This window comes from Corylus avellana, chromosome 8 (genome assembly GCF_965113065.1).
Source record: "Corylus avellana chromosome 8, dhCorAvel1.hap1.2, whole genome shotgun sequence".
NCBI lineage: Eukaryota > Viridiplantae > Streptophyta > Magnoliopsida > Fagales > Betulaceae > Corylus > Corylus avellana.
The window spans coordinates 22,878,319-22,906,196 of NC_142497.1; the positions used below are offsets into that span (position 1 = coordinate 22,878,319).

The 27,878-nt window shown below is 38.1% G+C and overlaps 3 protein-coding genes and 2 pseudogenes across 4 annotated transcripts; 2 read left to right on the forward strand and 3 right to left on the reverse strand.

Annotated features, from left to right (window-relative positions):
• Positions 1–2,215: 2,215 nt before the first annotated feature.
• On the forward strand, positions 2,216–9,118 carry LOC132163367 (sorting nexin 2B). Its single transcript, XM_059573630.2, has 5 exons — positions 2,216–3,631; positions 4,728–4,937; positions 5,169–5,429; positions 7,020–7,106; positions 8,895–9,118. The coding sequence occupies exons 1-5, from the start codon at positions 2,534–2,536 to the stop codon at positions 8,973–8,975; spliced, it is 1,737 nt and encodes a 578-aa protein (XP_059429613.2). The 5' UTR covers positions 2,216–2,533; the 3' UTR covers positions 8,976–9,118.
• Positions 9,119–9,561: 443 nt separating this feature from the next.
• LOC132163368 (PRA1 family protein B3 pseudogene) lies at positions 9,562–10,632 on the reverse strand (annotated as a pseudogene).
• A 5,912-nt stretch (positions 10,633–16,544) lies between these two features.
• EXO70B1 (exocyst subunit exo70 family protein B1) lies at positions 16,545–19,060 on the forward strand. The gene has a single exon (XM_059574497.2). It carries the CDS (start codon positions 16,879–16,881, stop codon positions 18,760–18,762), a length of 1,884 nt encoding a protein of 627 aa, XP_059430480.2. The 5' UTR covers positions 16,545–16,878; the 3' UTR covers positions 18,763–19,060.
• Positions 19,061–19,383: 323 nt separating this feature from the next.
• On the reverse strand, positions 19,384–21,240 carry LOC132164602 (GDSL esterase/lipase At2g30310 pseudogene; annotated as a pseudogene). Its single transcript, XR_015912937.1, has 3 exons — positions 20,425–21,240; positions 19,767–20,028; positions 19,384–19,589 (listed from the first exon to the last, which is right to left on the reverse strand). The product of XR_015912937.1 is annotated as a GDSL esterase/lipase At2g30310 pseudogene (transcript).
• A 3,047-nt stretch (positions 21,241–24,287) lies between these two features.
• Positions 24,288–27,354, reverse strand: LOC132163172 (GDSL esterase/lipase At2g30220-like). Its single transcript, XM_059573358.2, has 3 exons — positions 26,707–27,354; positions 25,673–25,934; positions 24,288–24,478 (listed from the first exon to the last, which is right to left on the reverse strand). Exons 1-3 carry the CDS (start codon positions 27,352–27,354, stop codon positions 24,288–24,290), a joined length of 1,101 nt encoding a protein of 366 aa, XP_059429341.2.
• Between the last annotated feature and the right edge of the window lie 524 nt (positions 27,355–27,878).

Genomic DNA, 27,878 nt, shown 5'->3' on the forward strand with positions numbered 1-27,878 from the left:
GCATGCTCGATTTGTAATTTAAACAAACTACAGTGACTATTTATTTTATTTATTCCAAAAAATATATATTTTGCATTTATTTACCGGGGTTTTTTTTTCTTTCTTTTTTTGTTTAAAAAATAGTTTAGTTTGTTAATTTTTTTATTTGGTTTTTAAAAGAATATGGGTATTATAGGAATATAAAAAAAATATATGTGGCATTTTTGACACATTTTAGTAATTTGATGGGCTACTTTAGTACCTTCTAAAGATTGTGAAACTATATTGCCAACAACGGTTAATTTCAGGGGCGGATTAACGTTTAACGTTTGTCCCCCAAAACTTTTTTCTCCATCTGGATATTTATCCAATTCATTTGAAATTGAAACGTCTTTCAATTAATGTTAAAAAAAGGGTTATGAGAGAGAATTTTAAATGAATGATAGGTTAGGCAGGCAATATTTTATATTTTATATCTTCAATTTTAAAATTTACTTCTTCAAATTAAGGAATTAATTTTATTTCTCATGTTATAGTCTAAACTCTAAATAATAACAAAATATAATGAGTGTTGTAACTTGACTTCCCTACCTTCAACACATGTGAGGTAGGAGTTGTACATAAAACAAATGTTTTGTTTACAAGTAATAACACTACAAACTTGAATTTAAACATTTACATTTGAATGTAAATGATATGATCATCATCTATATGTGGAGTAGCTTTATCCTTATTTGATGGTTGATTCACATTTGAATTCCTTTATTATGTTTTGGTTGAGATGGAACATCCTTCGGAGTTTGGTAAATTAATTTGTAATAAGATTGTATCTAATTTAATTCCTTACCTTTTTTTTCTTCTCCTAAAGACTATAAATACATGTGTTGTAGCTTACCAACATTTTTCTATTTTTTTATTTTTTTTTATTTTTACTCCTAAGAACATAAACAAATGAGTTGTGTTGATAATAAGCAGTCCCATAAAGCTAAACTACTCTTGCTGGTCAAATGGCTCAAACGTTCAACTCCTCGTCATTATCACCGCTCACGTCAATGTCGTCCCCAAGATAACTAATCCTAGTTCTACAGGGGCAGAATTGTGTAGGTCTTTGTTAGTCCCATAAAATTATAAAATTACCCTTAAAATTTTAAATTTCACACCTAAAATTTTAAATTTTTTTTATGAAATATCCTCACAAAATTAAGTTTTTATCCCTAAATTGTTACTTCTTAAAATTTTGTCCCCCACCCATAAATGTCTAGTTCTGCCTCTGGTTAGTTTGAAAGGTTTTTTAACATTTTTCTCTATTTTATTCTATACCATAAAATGATTTCTTAAGAATAAAGTTTTTCTCTTGCGTTGAAGGAAGTCTATTAAACTAATAATTAAAATGCATTTTAATAAATACATGTAAATTTTACATGCTGTTTATTATAAATGCAAGTGATAGTGAGAATTACATACTCTAAAACATACATATAAGTTTGATAAATTAGATAAAATATACTGTTCGAGTATTGAAATAAAATTCTGTCCTTTCAATAACAAACTTTGCCCTTTCAATAAGAAGGAAAGCACACCAACCTTCACATATTTTTTTTTTTAATTTTATTATTTTTTTTTTTATAATTTATACTATATATTTGTTGTTGTGTTTTTTTCGTGTAAATATATATATATATAGATAGGGTGATGTTAAACATCATGCCCGGCGTGATACACGCTAGGGTGATTTGATATTTTATAATAATAAAATATTTATTATTATAATTATTTGAAAAAAAAAAAAAGCTTGGCGTGCATGAACAGTCATGCACGCTGGTGATACTAATCATGCACGCCCGTGTTCTTCCTGCCCATATATATATATATATATATGTGTGTGTGTTTTTATTTTTTATTGTAAATATATATGTCATAATATTATCGATGCTTACACGAAAGACACGTCAGAGGCCTAATTATATTTTTCGTTTACTTCGTATAGTTTTCAACCACTTTTTTTTACCTAAAAAGTTATTTGGAACTCGGCGAAACAATTTACTTCTGATAAGGAAAAAAAATCGACACGTCAGTTGGAATTTTTTTTTTTTTTGACGTCAATTGGAAATGATAAACCAAACTTGCACAAAAGATGAACGTGCGGGAAACGTGCCACAAGAGAAAACAAAAGGATTAAACAGTCTTTAAATAAACAAACTACCTCAATTTATCCAACTAACAAAGGCCACGAAGACTCACAGTTACAAGAGCCGCTAAAATAAAAATCCCAGGGTCCAACGCCAACTCCAAACCCCACCCATCGTTCATCTGTTTCAGCTCTTCCTGTCTCTCACTAATCTGCATCCAAACCCACGTGCGGCGCTTTCTTCATCGTCTGTCTCCCAAGCTAGCCTCTGGTGCGCACCTCTCTCTCACCCCCGGCGCACGTTAGCCTCCACCACCCCACATGGCTCTTCAGTTCGCCCTACTCCCAATCTAATGTCTTCAACCAAAATAAATCAAACACCGTGAGCGCTTCAGTTTTTTGGTTTTGTTTGTTTATTTGCTTAAAATGATGGGCTCGGAGACCGAGGGATTCGAAGAGGGGCGTCTCTACGCGTCCAAGGAAGAAATGGAAAATCTCGTGATCGACGACCCGTTAAACGACACCAAATCGTCGTACTCGAATTACCGAAGCGCCATGTCGTCGTCGGCGATCTCCGAAACGCATCACCCTCTCTCGCCGTCGATCCTCGTGACCCCCGCCGAATCCGATCCCCTGCTCTCTCCCCCTCCGTACCGGGATATCCGAAACCCTAGCGGTCAGAGGGAGAGCTCCTACATCGAGCCGCCGGCTTATGCCGACGTGATCTTCAGTCCGTTCGACGGGGATCACTTCGGGGACGTTAACGGCGTCGAGAGCCCTAGCCGGAATTCGGACAATTCCGGGAGATTTTCGAGATCGCTGGGTTCCTCGTCCTCTTCGTCGTTGGCGTCGAGCTCGGATTACATCAAAATCACGGTGTCGAATCCGCAAAAAGAGCAGGAGGCTTCAAATTCAATCGTGCCGGGCGGCGGTACGTACGTGACGTACCTGATCACGACGAGAACGAATGTGCCAGAGTTCGGAGGACCCGAATTCAGTGTTCGGAGGCGGTTCCGGGACGTGGTGACGTTATCGGATCGGCTGGCCGAGTCGTACAGAGGGCTCTTCATTCCGCCTAGGCCGGACAAGAGCGTGGTGGAGAGCCAGGTGATGCATAAGCAGGAATTCGTGGAGCAGAGGAGGGTGGCATTGGAGAAGTACCTGCGGAGGCTCGCGGCGCACCCGGTGATCAAGCGGAGCGACGAGCTGAGGGTGTTCCTGCAGGTCCAGGGGAAGCTGCCGCTGCCGACTACGACCGATGTGGCATCGAGGATGCTGGACGGGGCGGTGAATCTGCCGAGGCAATTACTAGGGGAGAGCAGCTCGGTGGTGGCACCGCATGAGGTGGTGCAGCCTGCGAAGGGAGGAAGGGACTTGTTAAGGCTGTTCAAGGAGTTGAAGCAGTCGATGGCCAATGATTGGGGAGGGTCGAGACCGCCTGTGGTCGAGGAAGATAAGGAGTTTTTGGAAAAGAAAGAGAGGATGAATGAACTCGAGCAACAACTCACCAATGCTTCTCAGCAGGTTATATTCATCTTAAGCTCATTCTTGGATTTTAGCATTGAAATCTATTCATATACACACATTAGAATTTATATATGCATATATCTACTAGAGTTACTCTTGGTTTGATTTAGTATGATAGTATTGATACCTTTTGGGAAAAGATATATGTAAGTGGGATTAGGGTCCTTTAGAGCTTTACTACCGATTTTTTTAGTAAACAGTTCATATTTTACAATCTTAGTGTACGGTTTATTGAGATACTATGAATTAAAGATAAATTAAAGTCCTCTCGAGGTGACAAATTAATTTTTTGGATTGCAAAGAAGCATAAAAGAATAAAATGAAATAAGCCAATCACATAGAACTCTAAAATTTACATGGTTTGACTTAACAAGCATACATCCATAGAAGGAGATGACTTGGAAAAAATTTCACTATCAAATGATGGAATGCACATAGTAGTAAAGAAACTAGTAAAACAAACTCCAATACATCCAAATCTCATTCTAATATAAAAAGAGAATTTTGACGGAAGAAAAAACTTCTCGCAGAGAGTTTTTATGGCAGCTGAAATTGTGTGGCTCCCTCAAGCTTTTGTTTTTTACTCTTTTGTTGCATGAGGCTCTCTCTCTCTTCATATCTCGAAAATACCCCTATTATATATGAAGAAAAGTCAATCAAGAGTTGTGACGACTCAGAGAAAAGTGCTAGCCACATCTGCACTATCACCCCAAAAGGATTAATCAATTTGGAGCTTCTCTAGAATCACTTATAAAGCCCAATTTCACCTAGTAAGTAAGTAATGTGAGACTTAGCACTCGTGACTAATGTTTTTATAAACCATCCATTTTATGTGGGCTACTCATATTTCTAATATAGGACCGGGGTGTTATATGAGTTCTCCTACGTGGAGATTGAAAGCACAAACACTGGGGCCCACAAAGTCATGACTTGATGGACCAAGTCATGTCACAATCTCCACATAGGATAGTATGTGCCATTTATGCAAGTATTTACATGGGTTGCGAAAATATGCAAGTATGATATATGCATGCCCAATTTATTTCTATATAAGTAATTATTAGGTTGTTTTCTCATGTTGTGAATATGTTAGGCCGAATCACTTGTCAAGGCTCAGCAAGAAATGGGAGAAACAATGGGTGAATTAGGGCTAGCATTTATTAAGCTGACGAAATTTGAGAATGATGAGGTGGTGTTCGACTCTCAAAAAGTGCGGGCCAATGAGATAAAAGGTTTTGCAACTGCTGCTGTCAAAGCAAGTAGATTCTATCGGGAGTTAAATGCTCAAACTGTCAAGCATTTGGTAAATTTCAGAACCTTTGTGATAGATATGCTTTGAAATATTGAATTGTCCTTATATGTTATTCTAATGAAAAGATTGCCAATTGTATGGGAAGCTGGTCCTTGTGCTTGCACCAAGTCTAAGTCATCTATGACTTTTAGAGGACTTTTGAACATTTTTGTATAAAGGTCTTTTTGCTCTATAGGAAGTATTCCACTGTTTTAATGATATTTTGTTTTGTATGTATTGCAGGATACGCTTCACGACCATCTAGGGCTAATGTTAGCTGTCCACAGTGCATTCTCAGATCGCTCAAGTGCTTTACTGACAGTGCAGACTCTTTTATCAGAGTTATCTTCATTGCAATCAAGGGCTGAAAAACTTGAAGCTGCATCATCTAAAATATTTGGTGCTGACAAATCAAGGATTCGCAAGACAGAGGAGCTAAAAGAAACAATAAGAGTCACTGAGGATGCTAAAAATGTTGCGGTTAGAGAATACGAGCGGATCAAGGTATCATTTTCAACATATCTGGATTGTGGCAAGTCTCTTTGAATTTTGTGGAACTTAAGAATATGTTCATTTTGATTCCTGTTCTGTGCATTCCACTTATCATGTTAGGCCTTCTGATGTGAAGTTTTGAATTCTAATGTAATCAACAACTTTAATTTAATATTTCCTGTTTCTAACAAGGGGAAACTGAACTGTGATGATTTCTTACTGTTCTTGGGTAAGCCCAGCATCAGTCTTGTGGAAAGTGGAAGCACATCTTAAAAAATACGGCTATAACTTGGTGACTTGGTTGCTTATTTTATCCTTTTTATTAGTGGCTGTTGACAAATATGATATCCCATATGTAGCAAGTTCTCTTTCATTAGAGTAGGTTACTTTGTGCTAGTGGATGAGTAGGTGAGAGTTGTGGAGACATTCCTTCAATGCTAATGTTGGGAGTAATGTAACATATGGCTAATTGGATAAGGAGAGCTATTTATGCTACTTTCACTAGATCATCCATCAGGTGCTCTCAATTGATTTGTAGCTACGTGGTCAGTGCAAAAGATGTGCGTATCAATCATTGATGTCATATAACCATCACATATTCAGGCAAAAAGTGGTAGGAATACTGTCCACTATGCTGGGTCACTTAGGTTTATTAATGGGGCACTCATGTTGTGCAATGGTTTTGCTTTGAACATTGAGTTGCCAGTATAAAGTTGTTGAAAATTACAATCAAGAAGCTAGGCGAGTGGAACAATCCTTGTATCTATTTCAGACAATTATTGTGGTGTCTCTATACTGTACCTCAATTTCCCAAGTTATCATCCGCTTTTTCTTGTTATTTTCAACTTAGTAAGTACTTAGTTTCCCATCTTTTGCATTGTTATCACTCGGGCAATAATGTAAAGTGCAGCCAGATTTGAGCTAATTGCCCTTGCATAAGGTTACTGTTTAGTCTTGTAAACTACATCCATTAAGATTTTCAAGCTGTGGCAAGCAAACAAGGCATCTAAGCTGAAGGCCTGGCGGTATTGCATCCTGTTCTAGCAAGGTGTGAGTTGTGCCAAGATTGATTTTTATTAGTTCTTCCTAGATTTAAGTCATTAGTTTGTCTTCAAGATGAAAAAGTTTGGTTCTGGAAGCCTTGAGTTCTTTGTGACTCTTGAGAGCTCCAGCAACTACTTCAGTGCTCGTACCTTGACATGCACTGCGATATATTTTGCTGCTATATCTTGTTACTATAACTTCACTTGGTCATCAAATTCCAAATATGAAAGAACATGTAATTATGGATCTTTTAAAAGTCATGTGATTACGAAATTATGCAATAGGGACTCTTTATCGTACCTTTGTTTGTGACTTTTTTGTCTTTTTCTGAATCCATTGCTCACTTTATTGGCATATTTGCTTTTCAATTCAGTAGCGTCCTAAAAGTTCTCTTCTATTTTGGTTTATATTGGATATTCTTTTGCCAAATGTGTTCTAAATCTCTACATAGTGTTGCCTTACTATTTTGATTGACACGGTATTGGAATGGAGCAAATTCATGTTCTCCATTGTTGATTAAACGCATTAATTACCACCTTAATGGTTATATAAATGCAGGAAAACAACAGGACTGAACTTGAAAGGTTGGACAGAGAGAGAAAGGCTGACTTATTGAATATGATGAAGGGGTTTGTGCTCAATCAGGTAAATTTAATTGCTCTCTTCTGTCCATATAGGATGTATGAGCTATCTGGAAACATATTGCCTCTTTAACCATAGCCATTATTTCTATCTTTCCTCTTTAATGCTTCACTATTTGGACTAGTACGGTTCTTACTTGAGTTCATCTGGGTTGCTTAGGCACAAAGATGATAGGCTCTAGTTGAGAGAAATTCAAGCCAGTTTTTGGACAAACAATGTGTGTGTGTCTATTTTTCTCTTTCTCTATTCATTTGATCACTTTTCTTGAAAAATATTAATTTCATAGCTAGTAACCAGGTTACTCGTCCAGAGACTTGTTGATACTTTTAGTTTCTCATTAAACTTGGGCAGTTGAGTAAATCACAAGAACTTTGTTGTTTGTAAGGGATGCTCTGTTAATTGTCAAGAAGATAGCTTTCGTCTATGGTTTAATTTTCTGGATCTTTTCGATCAAATGCCGTCCAAATGAGAGCTCAACAAATGGTGCCTTGGGATGCGAAGCCCGTGCATTGCTTCACAGTTGGACACTTTAGTATTTGGGTGTAGCTTTTAATTGAGGGAGCATGTTGATGAACTTTCCTTGGAAATATAAATGCTTTAGCAAGCAGATTTCTCTGTAGAATTTCCACTAAAGATTCTGTTTTATAGGGATTGAATAACAGGTAATTGCGAAGATAGATACTTCTCATATAGTTTTAAAGAAATTCGGAGTTGAGTCTAAGCTAGATTGTATATGTGTGGGTGACTGACTGGGCATGGGATGCGGATACACTAAAGTGAGAGATTGTGATTATATGCACGCTTGTAACATTCTCTGCGTGTGCATATTGGGCTGGAACTTGCTGGGGTCTAGGGCAGGCAAAAGTTGATTCACATTTAGGAGTATCGAATGTAAATTTCCTGCACAAATTATTTATGCTCATGATTTGTTTGTTTGTTTGTTTTTTTGTTTGTTTGTTTGTTTTTTTTAACTTGTATTCCACTAGGATATAATTGTTACTTACCTGTCTGGTTTTCTGGGGCACAATGGTCTATCTAGGTGAGCGGGGTATCAAGCTATTTATATTGATCTCATCTTGCTTGGAAGTGGACTGCTGCTCAAAATATAATCAGTTTCTTAGATGGCATTTGAATTGATGCTCAGATTTTCATTAATTCATAAAGTGAACGAACCAGACTGCTGCACCTAATCGGAACTCACTGATAGGGATAAAGATTTTCGTTATCAGATTGTACCGAAATTTGAGCAGCCAAAGGGTCTGTTTGGATTTGCTATTTCAAAAAGTGCTATTTAAAAAGATGATTTTTGAAAACGCAATTAAGCATTTAGCTTTTAAAATCGCATTATCACAGTTTAGTCTTTTAAAATTGTGCGCTTTTAAAAAAACACCTCCTTGCGATTTGAAAACATAGATTTTCTACATTTTTAAATCGCAATTCCAAACAATTCATTGATTTGGTTTAAAATTGAACTTTTTGTCCATGAAATTGTAATGCCAAACACACTCTAAGAGAGGGGTTGTGAGATTTACCTGCCCCGGGCAATCTAATAACAGAGGATTTCGATCCATTCTGAATCATTGTCTGCTGAGGGTGGTTTGTAAAGTTGTTCCTTCTAATGAAAGTGTTAATCTATTAGTTAAAAAAAAAAAATGCGTGTTCTCTAATGCTTCCAGTGGCTTCACACATGCAATTCTCTCTTTCAATATGCTAGCTACTATTTCCATTTAAGATCTGTGATCCTCCCACCTTCTTATGCATAAAGGCTTCATCGTGAATTTTATTTTACAGGTCGGATACAACGAGAAAATTGCCAACGTGTGGACAAAGGTTGTGGAGGAGACTAGCGTTTATGCAAAAGAGAGCTCTTGAACTATGCGGCTGTAAATTCGAATCTTCTTCAGCTTCTTCACTTCTCTTTTCTTTTATATTTAATTGATGTTCTCTTTCAGGAAATAGCATTACGTTCATAGCAATAAAGGGAAGAGAGCACTTGGTAGTTTTAAAAAATTTAACTTCTTGTTTCTGTTAGAAAGGATGTTACACGCCTTAAAACGTAGATTTTCAAGTTGTAAATCGCCTGTTACCTGGTTGATTTCTTGAGTTGGCGATGTTGGGATGGCCGGGAGAGATATTAGGATAACATTGAGGATTCTTGAAATTAGATTTCTGTTAAATTCAAGCAGCCTGCTCCGGACAGTCAAGAGTTTCGAGTTCATCTGTCCGAGACAAGTGGACGTTACAACTCCGGCTGCCTGAATTTCTAGCAATTTTAGGGATTCCAATTCCACATTTTTTTGGGTTATTATCTGTTTTGGGCTGCTGTGAGGGATATTTGTCTGTTTTTGTATGATTTTCTCTCTTAAAAAACTGTGGCCTGAGTAGTCGAAAACATTCTAAATTTCTAATAAAACATTTTTATTTATAAATTTGAATATCCTTTCAATACACTTGCGGCTTGCCCAAAGAAAAAATAGAATTTGTATTCGATAATAATTTTCCTCTTTAACAAAAGGAAGAAGAAGAGACACATAACCGACCAAAATTGCCGAGGAAATTGAAAGACATAAGGTTAAATGCTGCGTCTAGATCTGATCTGATCTGATCTGATCCGATCCGGTTCGATACAAAAGGCGTTGTTCAGACACGCGAGATCACAGCGGGACCGGCTGCTGCAGCGGCTGACGAAGCGACACCACCAATGTACGAGAAGAGCCCAGAAGAACCCGATGGGTCTTGTTCGTCAAGAAATAGGTCTTCAGGAACCCTAAATGCACCGTGGGCGGCCACGATCGCCAGCCCCACCATCCCCGCCGATATGAGCAGCGAGCCCACGCTCGTTAGAAAGACCACGATCACGGTGAGCAACGCCAACCCTATCAGGGTTTCGCCATCGGAGAACGTGCGGCCCAGGATCACGAGGGGTTGATCCGACGGTCGGAAAACGTAGAGGAAGAGCCACGCGGCGAGGAGGGATAGGAGGAGGATGAGGGTGAAGGGGTGGTAGAGGAGCGATACCGCGAGTACGAGCGCGAGTAAGGTCAGGTAGTTGACGCGGAAGTAGGAGAAGTTCTTGCGCACTCGCGAAGCGGCTTCCGAGAGCGTGTCCGGTCTGGAGAAAGCGGTGCGGTCGACGAGCTCGGTCCAGGGGCGGCGGTTGGAGAGCGCGCGGCGGGTGTAGCCGAAGAGGCGCGTGAGGAAGGATCGGACTCTGAGAAACGGCGTTGGTGTTGCGGTGGTGGACTGTTGAGATTCGCCGGTTGTTTGGGGGTTCGAGATCGGGAGCGTGGGAGGAGAGGCCATTTTTGAGAGTGGGACTTTGGTGGGACAACACTGCGGCGAAGTATATATTATGGTGCTTGTAAAGAAACGGTGGAGAAAGGAGGTTTGGAGATTTGAAACCCGTGATGTGAGGGTGGACGGTGGTGATTGAGTTTACGATTTGAGCGATTGAAATCTTAAAGATTCCTTAGCTTGCCTCGTCACCTGAGGGACGAAAAGAACGGCGAGTAATATCGTGCGAAGCATCGTAACAGCCGACATTGCTTCGCTACTACATTCTCTTTTCCTTAATTAAATAGATTATATTTTATCATTTTAATGTTTGTTATATTTAGAAAAATAATTTAAATTATTTAATTAAAATAGTAGTTAATATTTTAAGAATCAGTTATATTTTTTGGGATTTAGATCTCCTATCTTTCTCGGCACAGGGAGGAAGGAGCAAGGAAATGAAACTAAGAAAGTGGACCCTTGTCGGAGCAAGGAGACAATCGTTTGAGATTGTGACACATTTACACAAGCAACGTTGGAGCCTTTGTCGTGGGTAGGTCTTTTATTCGGGCAGTCTAATTGTAGAGGATCATGATCTTAAATATTGGAATGTGAATACCCTTTCTCAATCATTTTGACCGATTAAAAATGAGAAATGTTACATGTTACATAGCAATACATTTGCTTTTGGGCTGATGTAATATTGTTAATTTGCTATATATATATTTTTAAATAATAATTGATTGACACCATCACATTAGTCCAATAAAATAAAGATGAAATAATGATATAATATGTAGTATTACCCGTTACAAATTAGTTCATAAGTTTATGGGTTAAAACAAAGGGTTAAATACCTTATCCCCCCTTAGAGCATTCCCAGTAGCTACCCGGTCATCTTCCTTAAGTTTAAGGATCCAAACTACTTTTTACTTCTCTATGTCAATTTGCACCCTAATAGCTTCTCTTAATGCTTCTCTATATCATTAAAATATTATTATTTTTATTTTACCTTTTTTATATTTTATTCCTTTAATTTAACATTTCTTTCTTTCTCTCTCTCATCTCATCTCCGTCTTCTTCTTTCCTTTTTCCCTCTTTGCCTCACTCATCTCCATTTCACTCTCTGCCTCACTCTCTCGATCTCCTTAAATTGTGAAGTTTGGTGAGCATATATGATTTCTCTCTCTCATCTCATCTCCGTCTTCTTCTTTTTTTTCTTTCCCTTCCAGCCGCACCATTTTCCCTCTCTGCCTCACTCATCTCCATCTCACTCTCTGCCTCACTCTCTCGATCTCCTTGAATGGTGAAGTTTGGTGAGCATATATGAGAACCTTGAAGTTTGGTTTGATCGGTCTGGGTTTCTGTTGGGTCTTCTGGGTTTCTGGGTTCCTGTTCTTTTTTTGTTTTTTTTTTCAATTTTTCATCTCGCCGGAAGAGGGCTGGTTCAGCTTTGCCCAGGCGCTGCCCACTGCACGACGACGGTGGCTCAACCATCGTTCTTCAGTCTCTCTCTCTCTCGGCTTGAACAAAGCGCTCACCATTCTCTCTCAATCTCGAACGTTCTCTCTTTTCGGTCTCCTTTGTACCTTGTGTCGAACATGGATGAAAGTTGAGAGGTTGAAGAAGATGGAGTTTTTGCAGCAAGAGGTTGTCTTCAGAGAGGGATGGCGTCTTGACAGGAAAGAGAAAGATGATGCGTTCAGAGTTGGGCTGACAGGAGAGAGAAAGAGTTTATTTTCAATTTAATAAGCCTTTGGATCGCTATAGTTGAACCCAATGTTTGGGGTTCAACTGTAGCAGCTGCTAGTTTAGGGAATCATATAAGGAATCTGCTGTGGGACGTTTTTTGCGATTTTTTAGACATATTCCCTAAACATAGGGAACAGACTCCCTTATAGGGAGTCTGCTGGGAATGCTCTTAGGGTTTAAACTCTTTTTATTTTTTCCTCCTTAGGGTTTACTTTTTATTACAAGAGATACATGTGGTTTGCATAAAGACGGAGATGATATCTCCATCCATCTACCGTTAGAAGACTTAACGGAAATCCACGTCACTGACATGTGGCCCAATTAAATTTCAATACCTGTCATAAGTGCCAAATAATCAGTTATGATTAGATATGCACCTTTGCCACCTAATTTAAAATACAAAAAACCCCAGGTAACAAATTAAAAAGACTGGGTTTTGTTTTTTTTAAAAAGGTATTAAAACAACCCATTCGAATTAAAACAACCCTTGAATTAAAACAACCTGTTAGATTATATGTGGTGTTGTCCCACATTGGTTGTGTACATATATTATTTGTATTATTAGCCTATATATATAGGCTCATTCTGTACATTATTTTGTGTGATTCAATATACAACCTTATTCTCAACATAGTGTTAAAAGTCATTTTCTGTAGCCTTTAATAAACGTCTTTGACGTTTCCTGGCACTCCCTTCGGCGACCTTCCTTTTTCGATCGTTCGCTCGCCACCAAGCTGGCATCCGCTCAAAATCTCTTTCATGCATTCATCGCAACCTCATATGAGAAAATTTATCCTAGATTCATGCTTGCGAGGCACAAATCTATAGATCTGTGGAAGATCCGTCACCATCGGCCCTCCAACGCCTTGCCACGCGCCTCCTCCAGTTTCTGTCTGCGCCTCCACCTGCTGTCACTGCCCTTGCTGGAGCTACACGCTCCACTCCAAACAACAGATCAGACACCTACGAGTCCAGATCCGAAGAGATCTCAACCATCCAAGACTTGTTCTGATGGTATTGTTGATAGGTACAAGGCTCGACTTGTTGCCAGATGTTTTACTCAAGAGTACGATGTCGATTATAAGGAGACTTTTGCTTTAGTTGCTTGCCTCTCTTCTGTGCGTGCTCTGCTGGCTGTTGTAGCCTCTCAACAGTGGTCACTTTGTCAAATGGATGTCAAAAATGTCTTCCTTAATGGTGATTTAAGTGAAAAAGTCTATATGCAACTACCTCCTAGATTATCTCATCCTACAAACAAGGTTTGTCGTCTCCGTCATGCTCTATATGGACTTAAGCAGGCTCATCGAGCATGGTTTGCCAATTTTAGCTCCACTGTCTCTAGCCTTGGATACTCCATCAGCTCTTATGATTCAGTCTTGTTTATTTGCTGCACAAACCGGGACACCATACTTCTTCTACTATATGTATTATTGGAGATGATACTATTGGTATTCAGGAACTTAAACTGTTTCTTAGTCAGCACTTTGAGATGAAAGATCTTGGCCCTCTCAGCTATTTTCTTGGTCCTGAGATTTTCTCTTCTTCTGATGGTTATTATTTGATACAGGCCAAGTATATCTCTGATCTGCTTTCCCGGGCCAATCTCACGAATAGTAAAACTGTCGACACACCGACTGAGCTCAATACTCGTCTCATTCCTCATAATGGCGAGCCTCTTTGTGATTTTACCTTATATTAGCATTTAGTTGGTAGTCTTGCCTACCTTACTGTCACTCGGCCTGATATCTCGTATGTTGTCTATCAGGTTAGTTAATTTATGGCTGCTCCTCGATTCACTCATTTTTTAACTGTCCTTCGCATCCTTCGCCACCTGAAGGGGACATTATTTTATGAGCTTTATTTCTCCTCTCAATCTCCTCTTCAGCTGCGTACTTATACCAATGCTGATTGGGTGGGTGATCTAACAGATCGTCGTTCTACCACTAGTTACTGTTTCCTACTTGGCACATCTTTTATTTCTTGGCGAAGTAAAAAACAAACTGTTGTTGCTCGATCTAGCACTGAGGCAGAATATCGTGTTCTAACTGACACTACCTCTGAGCTTCTTTAGTTGTGATGACTGTTACAGGATATGGGTGTCTCTCTTTCTTCTGCTACTCCTGTATATTGTGACAACAAGAGTGCTATTCAAATTGTTCATAATGATGTTTTTCATGAATGGACCAAACATATTAAGATTGATTGTCATTTTTTCCGTCATCATCTTCTTCAAGGCTCACTACATCTTCATTCCACCACGTCCCGTGATTAGCTCCCAGACATCTTTACAAAGTCACATCCTCCAGGGCGTTTTCGTGATCTTGTGTCCAAACTCAAGTTGGTCTCTCGCACTCCACCTTGAGCTTGAAAGGGGCTGTTAGATTATATGTGATGTTGTCCCATATTGGTTGTGTACATATATTGTCTGTATTATTAGCCTATATATATATAGGCTCATTCTGTACATTATTTTGTGTGATTCAATATACAATCTTATTCTTAACACAACCACAACCCATTCGAATTCCTTTAACGCCAGATGATGAACCCAAACCCTAGGCTTCGGCGACGAACCCAACCCAACCACAATCTCTGGCCACGAACCCCACTCTCTGGCGATGTTGTCCCACATTGGTTGTGTACATAAATTGTCTGTATTATTAGCCTATATATATATAGGCTCATTCTGTACATTATTTTGTATGATTCAAAATACAATCTTATTCTCAACACAACCACAACCCATTCGAATTCCTTCAACGCCAGATGATGAACCCAAACCTTAGGCTTCAGCGATGAACCCAACCCAACCACAATCTCTGGCCAAGAACCCCACTCTCTGGCGACGAAGCTTTCTCCCCAACCCACCGTTGTTCTACGGCCAAATCAAGAAACCAACCCACAAGGAAACATAACACTAGAATTTTAAATTTTGATAGGTTTGGAACCACCCCCTTCCCCCCCCAAAGGGACTTTGATAATTATAAGAATATGCATATCATCTTACACTTAAACAATCATGAGAAAAAGAATGAAGTTTGAAAATGGCAAAATCTCATATGAGCCTTCGTCTAGGTTTCTGCAAGAATTTGTAGATCTCACACTTACAACAAATAAATTCTTACAGATCTCATACTTACAACAAACAAACCCAACTGTGTTTGTTGAAGATTGTGTTCTCAAATTGAAGCTAAAAAACACAAACTAATAATGAATTCACATTCTCTAAAAAAGCAATCATATTCAAATTCAAAATTCACATTCAGATTGTGGGTTGTTTTCTTGATTTGGCCGTGGAAGAACTGTGGGATTGGTTTGGTGATTTGGCCGTGGAAGAACAGTGTATTGGGGAGGAAGTTTCGTCGCCGGAGAGTGGGATTCTTGGCCGGAGACTGTGGTTGGGTTGGGTTTGTCACCGGAGCCTAGGGTTTGGGTTCAAATGGGTTCGTCATCTGGCGTTGAAGGAATTGGAATGGGTTGTGGTTGTTTTAATTCAAGGGTTGTTTTAATTCAAGAGTTGTTAGAATTCGGATGGGTTTTTTTAATTAGGTGGCATGGGTGCATATCTAGTCATAACTAATAATTTGACACTTATGACAGATGTCAAAATTTAATTGATATATAAATAGATATATCATTTCCGTTAAGTATTCTAACAACATATAAATAGATATATCATTTTTGTCTTTATGTAAACTCTTATGATAAAAGATAAATCTTAAGAGAAAAAAACTAACCTAAAGAGAATAAGATATTTAACCCTAAAACAAAAGACAGTCGGCCCACCCTTATGTTGATATATGGGCCAATGTCTCAGGAGAAACACTATTTTAGTAAGGCTTTTAGCACCAGCCTTGAAACATACATCAAGCACTGAATATTCAGTTGGTACCAAATGTCTTGATTGACACGTCGTTTACATTTGACCTTGTCTTAAAAATTTAAAAATCGTTCCTGTCCTATTCCATCATTCCATAAAAATTGACAGTTATGCACGCCGCGTTGGATTGGTCGGTATCTAGAACAATTTGTCTTATTGTGAAACCACACAAATAAAATGACTATTTTATTAAAAAATAAAAGAATGTAAAATAAAATAATAATTTTCATGAGAAATATTAAACATCTCAATTTTTTATAACACTTATCAGTTTTCATAGATCATGAGAAAATAACTATTCTAAGTACACACAGATGCTATTTTATTTTATTTTACCTTTTATTTCTGTTTTAAAATTCTAAAGAGAATTTCAACAAAAAGAAAAAGAATCGGGCCCAAATAATGGACTTAGGCCCACTGCACTTGACTTGGTCTTCCTTCAAAATTCCCGCTACTGTTACCAAATTTCGTCCGTTTCTCCATCCCCAAGAAGTCCTCAATGAAAAGAATTACCAAGAACTGCCACTCCCACTTTAACGCCTGTATTGCTGACTGTGTATCTTCTTCTTTCGCCTGGTCTTCATCTTTCTCTTTCGTTCCTCCCACCACGACCCTTTTCCTACTTTATCCGCGTTTACTTTTCTTTTATCACCCACAACTGCAACCGCGTTTTCCAAGGACTTTTCCGTCATATCACTATCAACATGTCCCCCTCTCTAGTCTCTCCCGCTTCTCAATCTCCTCAATCCTTTGAAGTCTATTCCTCTTCCTCCTCCATTCCTCGAATGCCGCATTTTCAAATCCCTAGTCTCATACAATTCCTCGAATTTTCGCAACCTTAATCCTTAATTTACTAGTAATTAGTTAATTATGGCTGAGAACGGTGAGGAGAAACTATTGGCTGTGGCGAGGCACATTGCGAAGACGCTGGGCCACAACGAGACCATGGCGGACGATATTTTGCAGATCTTCTCCAACTTCGACGGCAGGTTTTCTCGCGAAAAGCTCTCCGAGAAGAACGGGGTTGACGAGGACGATCCCAGAGGCTGCGCCGCGCTTGACCACAGTCTCAAGTCGCTGGACCGTCAGATCTCCCAGTTCGTGGCGGCCGACAGCCCGATCTGGGCGGACTCTGCCGATTCCGCGGCCTTCCTCGACGCCGTTGATGAGTTGATCGCTACTATCAGGGAGTGGAGCCCCATGGCCAGGGACAAGACCGTTGGCGCGTTGCTAGCACGCGCAGAGGATCTGATGCAGCAGGCTATGTTCCGCGTCGAGGAGGAGTTCAGGTCCTTGATGGAGCGCGGTGGCGAGTCGTATGAGCTGAGTCGCGAGTCAGTGGGAAATCTCTCCTTCGACTCGGAGGACGAAGACGAAGAAGGAGAGGACCACGAAATCCCCGTAGCACAGCCAGTTACCGATTACGACGTCGTGATCGACGCGCTTCCCTCCGGCACGATCAACGATCTCCACGAGATAGCGAAGCGCATGGTGGCCGCGGGGTTCGGCAAGGAGTGCTCGCACGTGTACAGCAACTGCAGGCGCGAGTTCCTGGAGGAGAGCCTGTCCAGGCTAGGGTTACAGAAGCTGAGCAATGATGAGGTCCTCAAGATGCCATGGTCGGACCTCGAGGAGGAGATCGAACGGTGGGTCAAGGCATCGAACGTCGCGCTCCGGATCCTCTTCCCCAGCGAGCGCCGCCTCTGCGACCGCGTCTTCTTCGGCCTCTCCTCCGCCGCCGACCTCTCCTTCATGGAGGTCTGTCGAGGATCGACGATTCAGCTCCTGAATTTTGCCGATGCCGTCTCCATCGGGAGCCGGTCGCCGGAGCGGCTGTTCAAAGTTCTTGACGTGTTCGAGGCTCTAAGAGACCTAATTCCCGAGTTCGATGCTGTGTTCTCGGATCAGTACTGTTTGGTTCTTAGGAACGAAGCTGTAACGATTTGGAAGAGGTTAGGAGAAGCGATCAGAGGCATTTTGATGGAATTGGAGAATCTGATCCGTCGGGACCCCGCGAAAGCTCCGGTTCCTGGCGGCGGGCTCCACCCGATGACCCGCTATGTGATGAATTATCTCCGAGCCGCCTGCCGATCGCGCCAATCTCTCGAGCAAGTTTTCGACGAGAATGTGGTTCCGCCTTTGAAGCTTGGCGATGATCGAGGAGGATCATCGACGTCATTGTCGGTTCAGATGGCTTGGATTATGGAGCTATTTGAGAGTAACTTGGAGGCGAAGGCGAAGATTTACAAGGACCCTGCTTTGTCCTCTGTTTTCATGATGAACAATGGGAGGTATATAGGCCAAAAGGTCAAGGATAGCGAGCTTGCCTCACTCTTAGGTGAGGATTGGATTCGAAAACACACCGCAAGAATCCGGCAATGGCATGCGAGTTTCCAGAGAAGCTCGTGGAATAAGGTTCTAGCAGTGTTGAAGCTAGACAATAACTCGTTAGCTCCTAATGTTGCTGCAAAAACCATGAAAGACAAGATTAAGTTGTTCAACACATGCTTTGAGGAGATTTGTGAGGCTCAATCTAGTTGGGTAGCTTACAATGATCAGATGAGGGAGGACTTGAGGATATCGATAATGAAGCTCTTGTTGCCGGCTTACCGGAACTTCATTGGAAGGTTGCGAAATGTTCCAGACTTGGGGAAGCATGTGGAGAGGCATATTAAGTATGGTGCGGAGGAAATTGAGGCTCGGATTAATGGCCTGTTTCAGGGAAATGCTGGATTGGCCGGCCACCGGAAGTGAAGGTAAGATGCTGCCGATAGTTGATAGTTGTTGTATGTACGTATAAATTTTTACGAATCTTTATGTTTTAAAAAATGCAGTTTGAATGATTTCTGGCCCTGTACTAGAAGTTTGTAGTATCATTAGTGAATGAAAATCATGAATGGAAAAGTCAGTGTGTTTTTTTGATAAGTAAGTGTTCTAAATTGTATATCGGATACTGCTCTGATTGGAAAAGTCAGTTTAAACACTTGCTGGATGCTATTAGATTTGGAAAATTGCTGTTTGAATTACTATATTGGATTCGATTCCTTACTTAGTTGGATGCTTAAAATTGTTTCTGATCTTACCATATCAGGAAATTAGTATATGTTTTGTGAGAAAGTTGTTTTAAATCTGATTAAGAATTCTTCCATGATGGATCTTGCTTTTTAGATTTGGGTTATTTATTGTTTAATATAGTTTCTTGCCTGGTTTAAGTGCAATTAGTGTCTACTTTGATACACACACTCTAGAAAAAGAGAAGAGGATATTTATTAAACTAAATAAAATTACTTTGAATCGTAACATATAGAAGCTCTTCCTTTAATTCTGAAAGACATGGAAGAAAAGGAGGATTTTCCATTTGTTCAGTTGGATAATTCAACGGCTGTGATCTGTTGAATGGATGGGAATGATTTTATCCTCTAGGTACTTAGCAATATACTGGTATGCTGCTTGGCTGGGATGAATGGAATCCCAAAACAAGTACTGGGAAGTGTTTGCACACACTGGAGTTATCTGATTACATGATAAACCGGCTTCAAAAAACCCTGTTCCACAGCACCCTCTATTGGTTTCCACAAAGCCTGAAGTTGCACCAAAGAAATTATGAGTCCAGAGTGGTAGAGAAAACTATATGGAGAAATGCTACTCTTCACTTTATACCGATTAATGTGTCAGCCAAGCCACTCAAAACACGCTATGGCAGCCGGTATAAAATGAGTGTGAAGATTAGTTTTATTCTACTATGTAAGGGGCCATACCATATTTCTGTGGATTGTTGATCATGTCATACAGCAGCTCATAGGTGTCTGAAAAGATGAGCCTGCTCCCTGGAAGTGATTGCTGCACTTTAGGTATGAGGTTTGCAAGCTTCTGATTATAAGATTGTGCATCTAAATTCTGTTCCTGCACACATGTTCTGTTGTTCGGGTCCTTAAAACTTGCAGTTATTTGAATGGGTGCACAACCAATAGGAAAAAGCCCTCCTATAATCATAGTACGGCATCCCAGATCGTAAAGTTCCTATAGATTTACACACAATGAAACATCAGTGCGATAATTTTATGCAGTCCTGCTTACGCCCTAACTGCGGCATTGCCACGCCAACCATAAAATTTGCACTGCACCAGAACATAGAGATCTGGTGGTTGACAACCAGGTGGTTGTGACCACCCTGATGGTTCTCGGGGTAATGACCACCCTAGAGGTTTGGTGTGGGTGATCAATTACCCCGAGAGTGGCTGAGGTGGCTGTTCAGCCACACCCCTTGGTAAGGATGCAAAAACAACTTTGTTTGTGCATCTTTTTGGGGTTCATGTGGCAATACCACGTCAACGCGTAACCTAGCTGTACACAAATCATAGGTATGAGCCGGCTAGCATTTTTATGATGCCAGAAAGTAGAGGGAGCGTGTTTTACCTGAACAAATTCTTTTATCTTAACCTGTAGAAAATCTTGGTACCCACCAATAGTGAATTGCAGCCTCCTTGTGGGTAAATTATAGAAATTGATAGCGAAGTCATTAGTTCCTGCACTAATAATGACCAAAGCACCATTAATTATCTTCGTAGCCTCGGCTTCCCCTACAAACCCTTTAAGCCTTCCTATGTAACTTTTGAAGTACAGGATCTGCGTCGAAAATGAAACGACCCCAGATGCAGCAGCAGTCAGATCATCGAACCCGGATCCAGCTGATGCAAAATTAACACCAGTTCGGAGTTCATCGTTCGATATTAGTGGATCTAGAAAGGGAGGAACACTCTCTTTGATCCCTAGAGAGCTTGCTATTAAGTCGGGAATGAGTTTCCCATCAGAAAACCTCCCTGTAGGAACATGACCGGGATAATCTTGACCATATGGATAATGGTTGGCCTGAAAAGCGGTTAAAACATAGTTGTTATTACCAGTATCTACCGATGAATCACCAAAGACTAGCATAGCCGTGAATTTTGGTAAGGCTGTAGAGGCTTTGCATGTGTGGGAAACGGTGGTTAAGACCTGAAGGAATATTATGAAGGAAGATGGTAATAACATTTTCATTTCTTCAGGTGTCTGAATGAGTGAATTCCCTTGCAGGAAAGCGTAGTCTATATATAGAGCTCAATAAGAAGAGAACATTCAATACACGACCATTTTTAATGAGGGAGAACATTCTCATGATTCACTGTAAAATTGTCCAGGATGTCAAGTTATTTGTACCATTTGAGATAATAATATGTATGCTCTCCTTCAACCCTTTCATATATGTACATACATTCGAATAGATTACAACAGATCTTAGTTTCAAAAGATTTGATACACAGCAAGAAAGAGATTGTTATTTTCTTCATCATTGCTTAGCCATCCTTGTTATTTTTTTTTTTTTTTACATGTTCATACAAGGGAGGGAGATTCGAACTAGTGACTTTCACTTCATGAGGTGTGGTACACAGCTAATTGAGCTACCCCTTGGGGATGCCATCCTTATTATTGCTTTGCCTTATATGGCAGTTGCTCATTCTTATCTTCTAATATTATTTATCTTGCTAATTTAAGAGAAGTTATGAGGTGCTGCAGTGAATTCGTCCAGCATTGTTTTAAGTTAGTTTTTTTTTTTTTTTTTAATTAAGGGGAAAATGCTTCATTGGTTTATGAGGTAGGGCTTTTTATCAAATCGCGTCGAAAGGTTTAAAGGTTATCAATTTACTCCATATGGTTAAAACTGTTATCAAATAGATCATTTTGTCCTCTTTCCGTTAATTTTTTAATGGTGCTACCACGTCATACCCAATCATTATGTTTAATAAAAAAATATAAAAAGAAAAAGAAAAAAATTATAAATATAAATAGTAACAACAAAAAATAGTTAAGTCATCATTTCTTAAAGTGCCTTCAGCCTCTTTCTCAACAACTTCCTTCCGGTGAAGATTGCAACTTGCTAACGAAAGTCTGGGAAAGGTTGAATGACCTTTGAGGTTCATGTCCTTTTGAAAAAGGTTGAAAGACCTGTAAAAATTCGTGGTCCATTCATGTGCCCCATTTCATTGGTGCAAAATAAAGAGGATTGGGTCATTGTTGATCAATTTCTAATTATTTATTTGTATTTTTTACACTGTATTTTTGTTTTGGATTTTTTGTTAGGAAGTCTACCAATTTCTTCGGTTTTAGATCCCATGTAACCTATCTTTATTTGCTTTAAAAAAAAAAAAAAAACTACCATACCGATTTTTACCTTCACTACAAAAAAGGAAACAAAGAAAATAAAGTAAAAGAAAATAAAACAAACATAGTTGGAGTTGGTTGCCACTTGCCATCTTTAACTTTGAACTTTAAAGTAGTAAACATTTTTCCCCTTGTTTTGAAGTTATACAGTAAGATTGGCTAATCTTTAGAGCTTACTGAGCTGGATTATTCAACATATGCCCATTTTAACTACCAGGAAAATAGCAAGATATTTAAAAGGTTTACTTAATGTCAACTTCTTTAATTTATCCTAATTAGTAAAATGGATTTAGCTGTAATTAGCTCTCTCAACAGTCTAGTTTTAATTCCTAGTTTTTTCATGAGAAAGAAACAAAGGTATGGTTAAAACTAAACCGTTGAAAAACTACTGTATTTTTTTTTTTTTTTTTTTTTTTTTTTACAGCACATGAGCCAAATCTGTAAGTTACCATGTTTTTGTTTTTGTTTGGTTTGAATCCAATATCTAATATTTGTCCATTTGTGCCTTAGAAATAAATGTCAAGGAAAATTTAAAAATGACTAATTCATCAATATTTTTCTAAATTTGAGTCAAGTTATATTCCAACTGTACGTTGGGTTTTTTTTTTTTTTTTTTTTTTTTTTTTTTTTTTTCAAATTTGAGGATAAAATTGTAATTTTACAATCGGTTGTGTTATCAGTCATACCATCACCATGTGTCAATCGACGATTGGTTGTGATGTGAATTCTTAGGGTTTTGTCAAACAGCTAACAGGAGGATTATATTAGATAAGTTATTTCTAGGATAAATTTGATACTTTTGATACCCAAAGATCAGTTTAGTACACTTGCAAACTCGAAACACTAAATAAGTAATTTTTCCTTGTTTTAATTTCGGGCAACTCAAACATTATTTTCACATAATGAAAAAAAAAAAAAAAAAATTAGCTTATGCAATTTTTGTTCCTAATACAGTACATATATACAACATTACTCATTAGGTGTGGAGCCAATAACGGCAATAAGTCTAACAAAATCAACGATGTCATTAATATTTCTCTACTTTTGAAATTAATATCGAACGAGTTTATCTTGTCTCTAGTGAAAAAAAAATCTTTAAAGATTCTTTTGTGCAAAAATAAACAACAGCCAGGGATTACCAAATTAGGGAAGAACTCCAATTATTTTTTCATTCCAAGCATTATCTCATAATTTATTTTAACCGCAATTGCAACTACTTTAGGTGGTTATCACTTTGAGGAATGCTACATATTCCAATTTTTCTTCCAAAAATTAGTTCCTAAATAATGTGTCACCATCTTATGAGATTTATTATTTTAGGAAGTGTGTCATTAACTCATAAGATGGTGACACATCATTTGGGAACTAACTTTTGGAAAAAAAAATTAGAATATGTAGCATTTCTCTATCACTTTTAAGTAAGTGCATTTGTCATGTTAAGGTTGTTAACCGTTAATCGGCGATTATGGCAGTTTTATTGAAGGTCAAACCACACCGCTAAGTGTATGTCAAGTAATGAGCTTTTTTAGACCATTTTTTAAAGCCTATTCTATTGTAGATCGTTTTAGGCCTGAATAAATGTTTTAAAAGAACTGGTTTGCCTGCTTTAAATAGCTATGGAAAATGCTCGTGGGGAATTTTCAGCATACGACTTTTGCCAATGACATGAGTCATGACTATGTCATTTTGGTGTATTACATAACCACCTATCAAAGCAATTATGCAGTTAGTTGTTATTAGCGATTAATAATCGGCTTGCTTGTATACCCCAAAAATTATCCATCAAGTTACCTTTATATTTATCCCATTGACACATGGTTAAGATAATCATTAATCCCAAAAACTTAATCAGTGAGATTAAACACATAAAATATTTAATTGAAATATTTAATTGAAATGAAAGGTGAATGATGGAGACAAAATTTGAACTCATGACCTTTACTCAGATATCATGTTAAATCATTATTTATCTAAAAAACTTAAGCTTATGAAAAAAAAAAAAAATTAATACTCTAACAAGAAGGACAAATTTCCATCTAAACTGTTCTAATTTATCAAATTGAACTAACTGATGGTTGTGTTCACACTAGCTTGGGAATGGCTTGCTTCACGAGAATTTCGGCGATGTGCCGATAGGCCGGTTCAGTTGGATGAGCGGCATCCCAAAATAAGTAGTTTGAAACCTTCTCACACGCTGGAGTCACCGGAGTACACAACGGTCCGAATTCTATCAACCCGGTGCCACAACACCCGTTCTTAGTTTTTTCAAAACCTGTTGGGCAAGACATATAATTTATGTAAGTTCTGTCTCAATATGCAATACTCAAAAGAAAAAAAGAAAAACTGCACTAATTACCCCCTTAAACTATTGTCTAACATTTTAGACCATGTGCACGTGGCTCATTTTTCATCGGATTTAACAGAAAATCAAATGAAGGTGCATGTAAGTGAAAGTGATAAGTAGTTTGTAGGGTGGAGGGTCAATTACAACTTTTTATAGTTTGAGATAATATTGCAAATTTGATGATAGTTTGAGGAGATAAATGTAATTGCTCTGATCCCGCTTAGAAAGGTCATATAAGAACCATTACTGCTAGATAGAGTTCCGATTACATCTTGTTATTCAATAATACGACATCTCTTGTTATTGAATATCAATTATCAAGAATAAAACCAACTATTTTTGCATAAATTCATTTAAGAATAATGCTAGAAACTATACTTTTATCTCCCCACTATTATACCATGCTAACATGGTAGTGCCAATCAACATGATCTAAGTGCTAATTTGCACTACCATATTAAAAGGTGTGATAATGAGAAGATGAAAGTGTGATTTCTAATATTACTCATCATTTAATGCTCGGAGATATCTTGACCCTTGATATTCAATGACAAAAGAAGTCATGTTATTGAATGGTAACAATGCTACTACATATATACCACATTTTTATGGATTAGGATCCCCTTAATTATTATTTTTTTTTTGTTTTTTTTTTTTTTTCAAATTTGAGATTCTCTTATTATTAAATCATAGCAATGCTTTACATCTAACTATCACACAAAATAAATGCTAAAGTTAATGAAAATTTATTTTCTCTCTCTAGTGCATTGAGACATTAAAGTTTCATTAACTTTAGCATTTATTTTGTGTGACAGTTGGCACGTTGTGGATTGTTAGATGTAAAGCATGACTAGGATTTAATAATAAGAGAATCTCAAATTTATAAGAAATTTGAGGGGATCTTGATCCCATTTTTATCCTGCAACGATGACGTAATTAACAACTCTAATCAACTCTTGGACAATCTTTTTTTTTTTTTTTTTAAAAAAAATCCGAAGGTTGATTGGTGCTGCCACATTAGTATTATGAGATAAGAATTTGGTATACAAAATTAATTGTTATTGAATAATACAATGTAAGCCAAATTAGATCTTGAGAGGAGAGGTAGGTGGATGAACTTACCATACTTTGTTGGATTATTAATCATGTCACTCAAAGGCTCATACACGTCAGCATAGGCAATATGACTCTGTGGAAGCTTCGCCTGCATTTGGGGTAATAGATTAACAAGCTTTTCATTATAATTTCTGGCATCTAAATTTTGATTCTCTATACACTTTCTCTTCAACGGATTCCGAAACTTCAAGGTTATCTGAAACGGCAAGCAACCGATTGGAACAAGTCCAGCTATAAGCATTTTCCGGCTTCCCAGATCGTATAGTTGCTGCAAGTTTACATATAAATGAAAAACATTAATATAAGTGTATATAGTTATATTATAATTAATTAGCAGCCACTATAACCATTTGTTATGACATCTTATATACCATACTTTTATCATAATTTGCTGATGTATTACTATCAATCAGTTAGCACTGTATGTTTTTTTAAGAAAATTAAGGGTTGATCATTGACATTAATGTCATATCAACAAAATGAAATGAAAGTGTGACGGCAATAGGTTCGAATTCAGGACCTTCTCTGATACCGAGTTAAATTACTACTTGTTTCAAAAATTATAAGATAATAAAAAATGATAAATTTAATCATTTAATTAATATTGTAACACACATACTATGTTTGGGTCGGGTTAAATTCAGGATCAACTCTTTGTCTTCTAGCTTTCTATCCTCAGTAGGTGATTAGATAGGTAAGTCACCGCCTAGTCCCAAAGAAATTTAGGGCCTCCTGCTTTAATACCATGTACGTTTAATCACCATGTATCCTAAAAACTTAAACTAACAAAAAAAAAAATTAATTAATTTAATAATTTAATTAATATTTTAACACGCTGATCACTGATCAATTTAACGAAAAAATGAAAGCAAGAGGCCATTATATCATATCAACATGTAAGAAAATTAACCTTGAAAACATGCATGCAAAAAAAAAGAAAATTAATTATTTAATTAATATTTTAACACGCCAGTGTCTCAATTTAACGAAGAAGTTAAATCCGCATCAACAACACGAAAACATGCATGTTATGTAATTACCTTAACAAAGTTTTGCAGCCTATTTTGAAGAAAATCTTGGTATTGACTAACGTTGAATTGTAACCTCCTTGTCGGCGCGTCGTAGAAATTAAAAGCAAAGTCGTTAGTTCCTGCACTAATAATAACCAATGATCCGTTGATTGTCTTCTTAGCTTCTTCTTCTCCTACAATTCCCTTGAGCCTCGTAATATACTTCTTGAACAGCTCAACCTGCTTCATTACCGGAATTACTCGGGTTACTTCCGGCGTTATATCGTCGTACCCGGCACCGGACGACGCAAAGCAGACACCCGTTTGGATTTCATGATCCGATAGACTTGGATCCAAGAAAGGAGGGACAGTTTCTTTTATCCCCAACATGGAGGCCAAGAAGTCTGAAACCAGTTTTCCGTTAGAAAACCTCCCTGTCGGAACGTGGCCAGGAAAGTCTTGGCCATATGGCTTATGGTTGGCCCGACCTAATGTTTCAAAATAGTTGTTGTTGCCGGAATCTACAGTTGAGTCACCGAAGATGAAAACGGCAGGAAATTTTGGTGTAGTTTTGGGCGTTGTATTTATGGCTTTGCATGCTTTGAAGGATATCACCAATATAACAAAGAAGATAAGGGAGTCCATTTTTACATATACAGCGATAAGCTTGGAGATCATGCTAATGAATGTACCATTCATATATAATATATATGTGACTTCAAAGAGAACCAAAAAAAAAAGAGAGGAAAGAAACTGTGAACTGGATGACGACTAGTTGTTTTTTTCCTATAAGAAGATAATCCAATTAAACAGCTATCAATACTCTAAATTGGTTTTTTTTTTTCTTAAAAAAAAAAAAAATTTAAAATTAGGATTTCTTAAGATTCGTAATTAAAATTCCTACGAGTATACCAATGTATATACATGTATACCAATATAAAAAGCTTGGGATATATATAGAAAGAAATGATAAAAATCATTCTCTATCCCCCAAGAATTATTACTTGTAACATTCAACTACCAATCGTTGGCAAAAGACCCGGGCCTGAAATCGTTAAATGGAAAAGCGCACACTTATTCACATGCTCGTGTTCTTTTTTTAACGTGAAATGACGAAAATATCTACAGTTTAGAAACTAAATTTACTTAAATATCTTTTTTATTTTTTTTTAAAAAAAGGGGGGTGGGTTTAATGGTTGAGT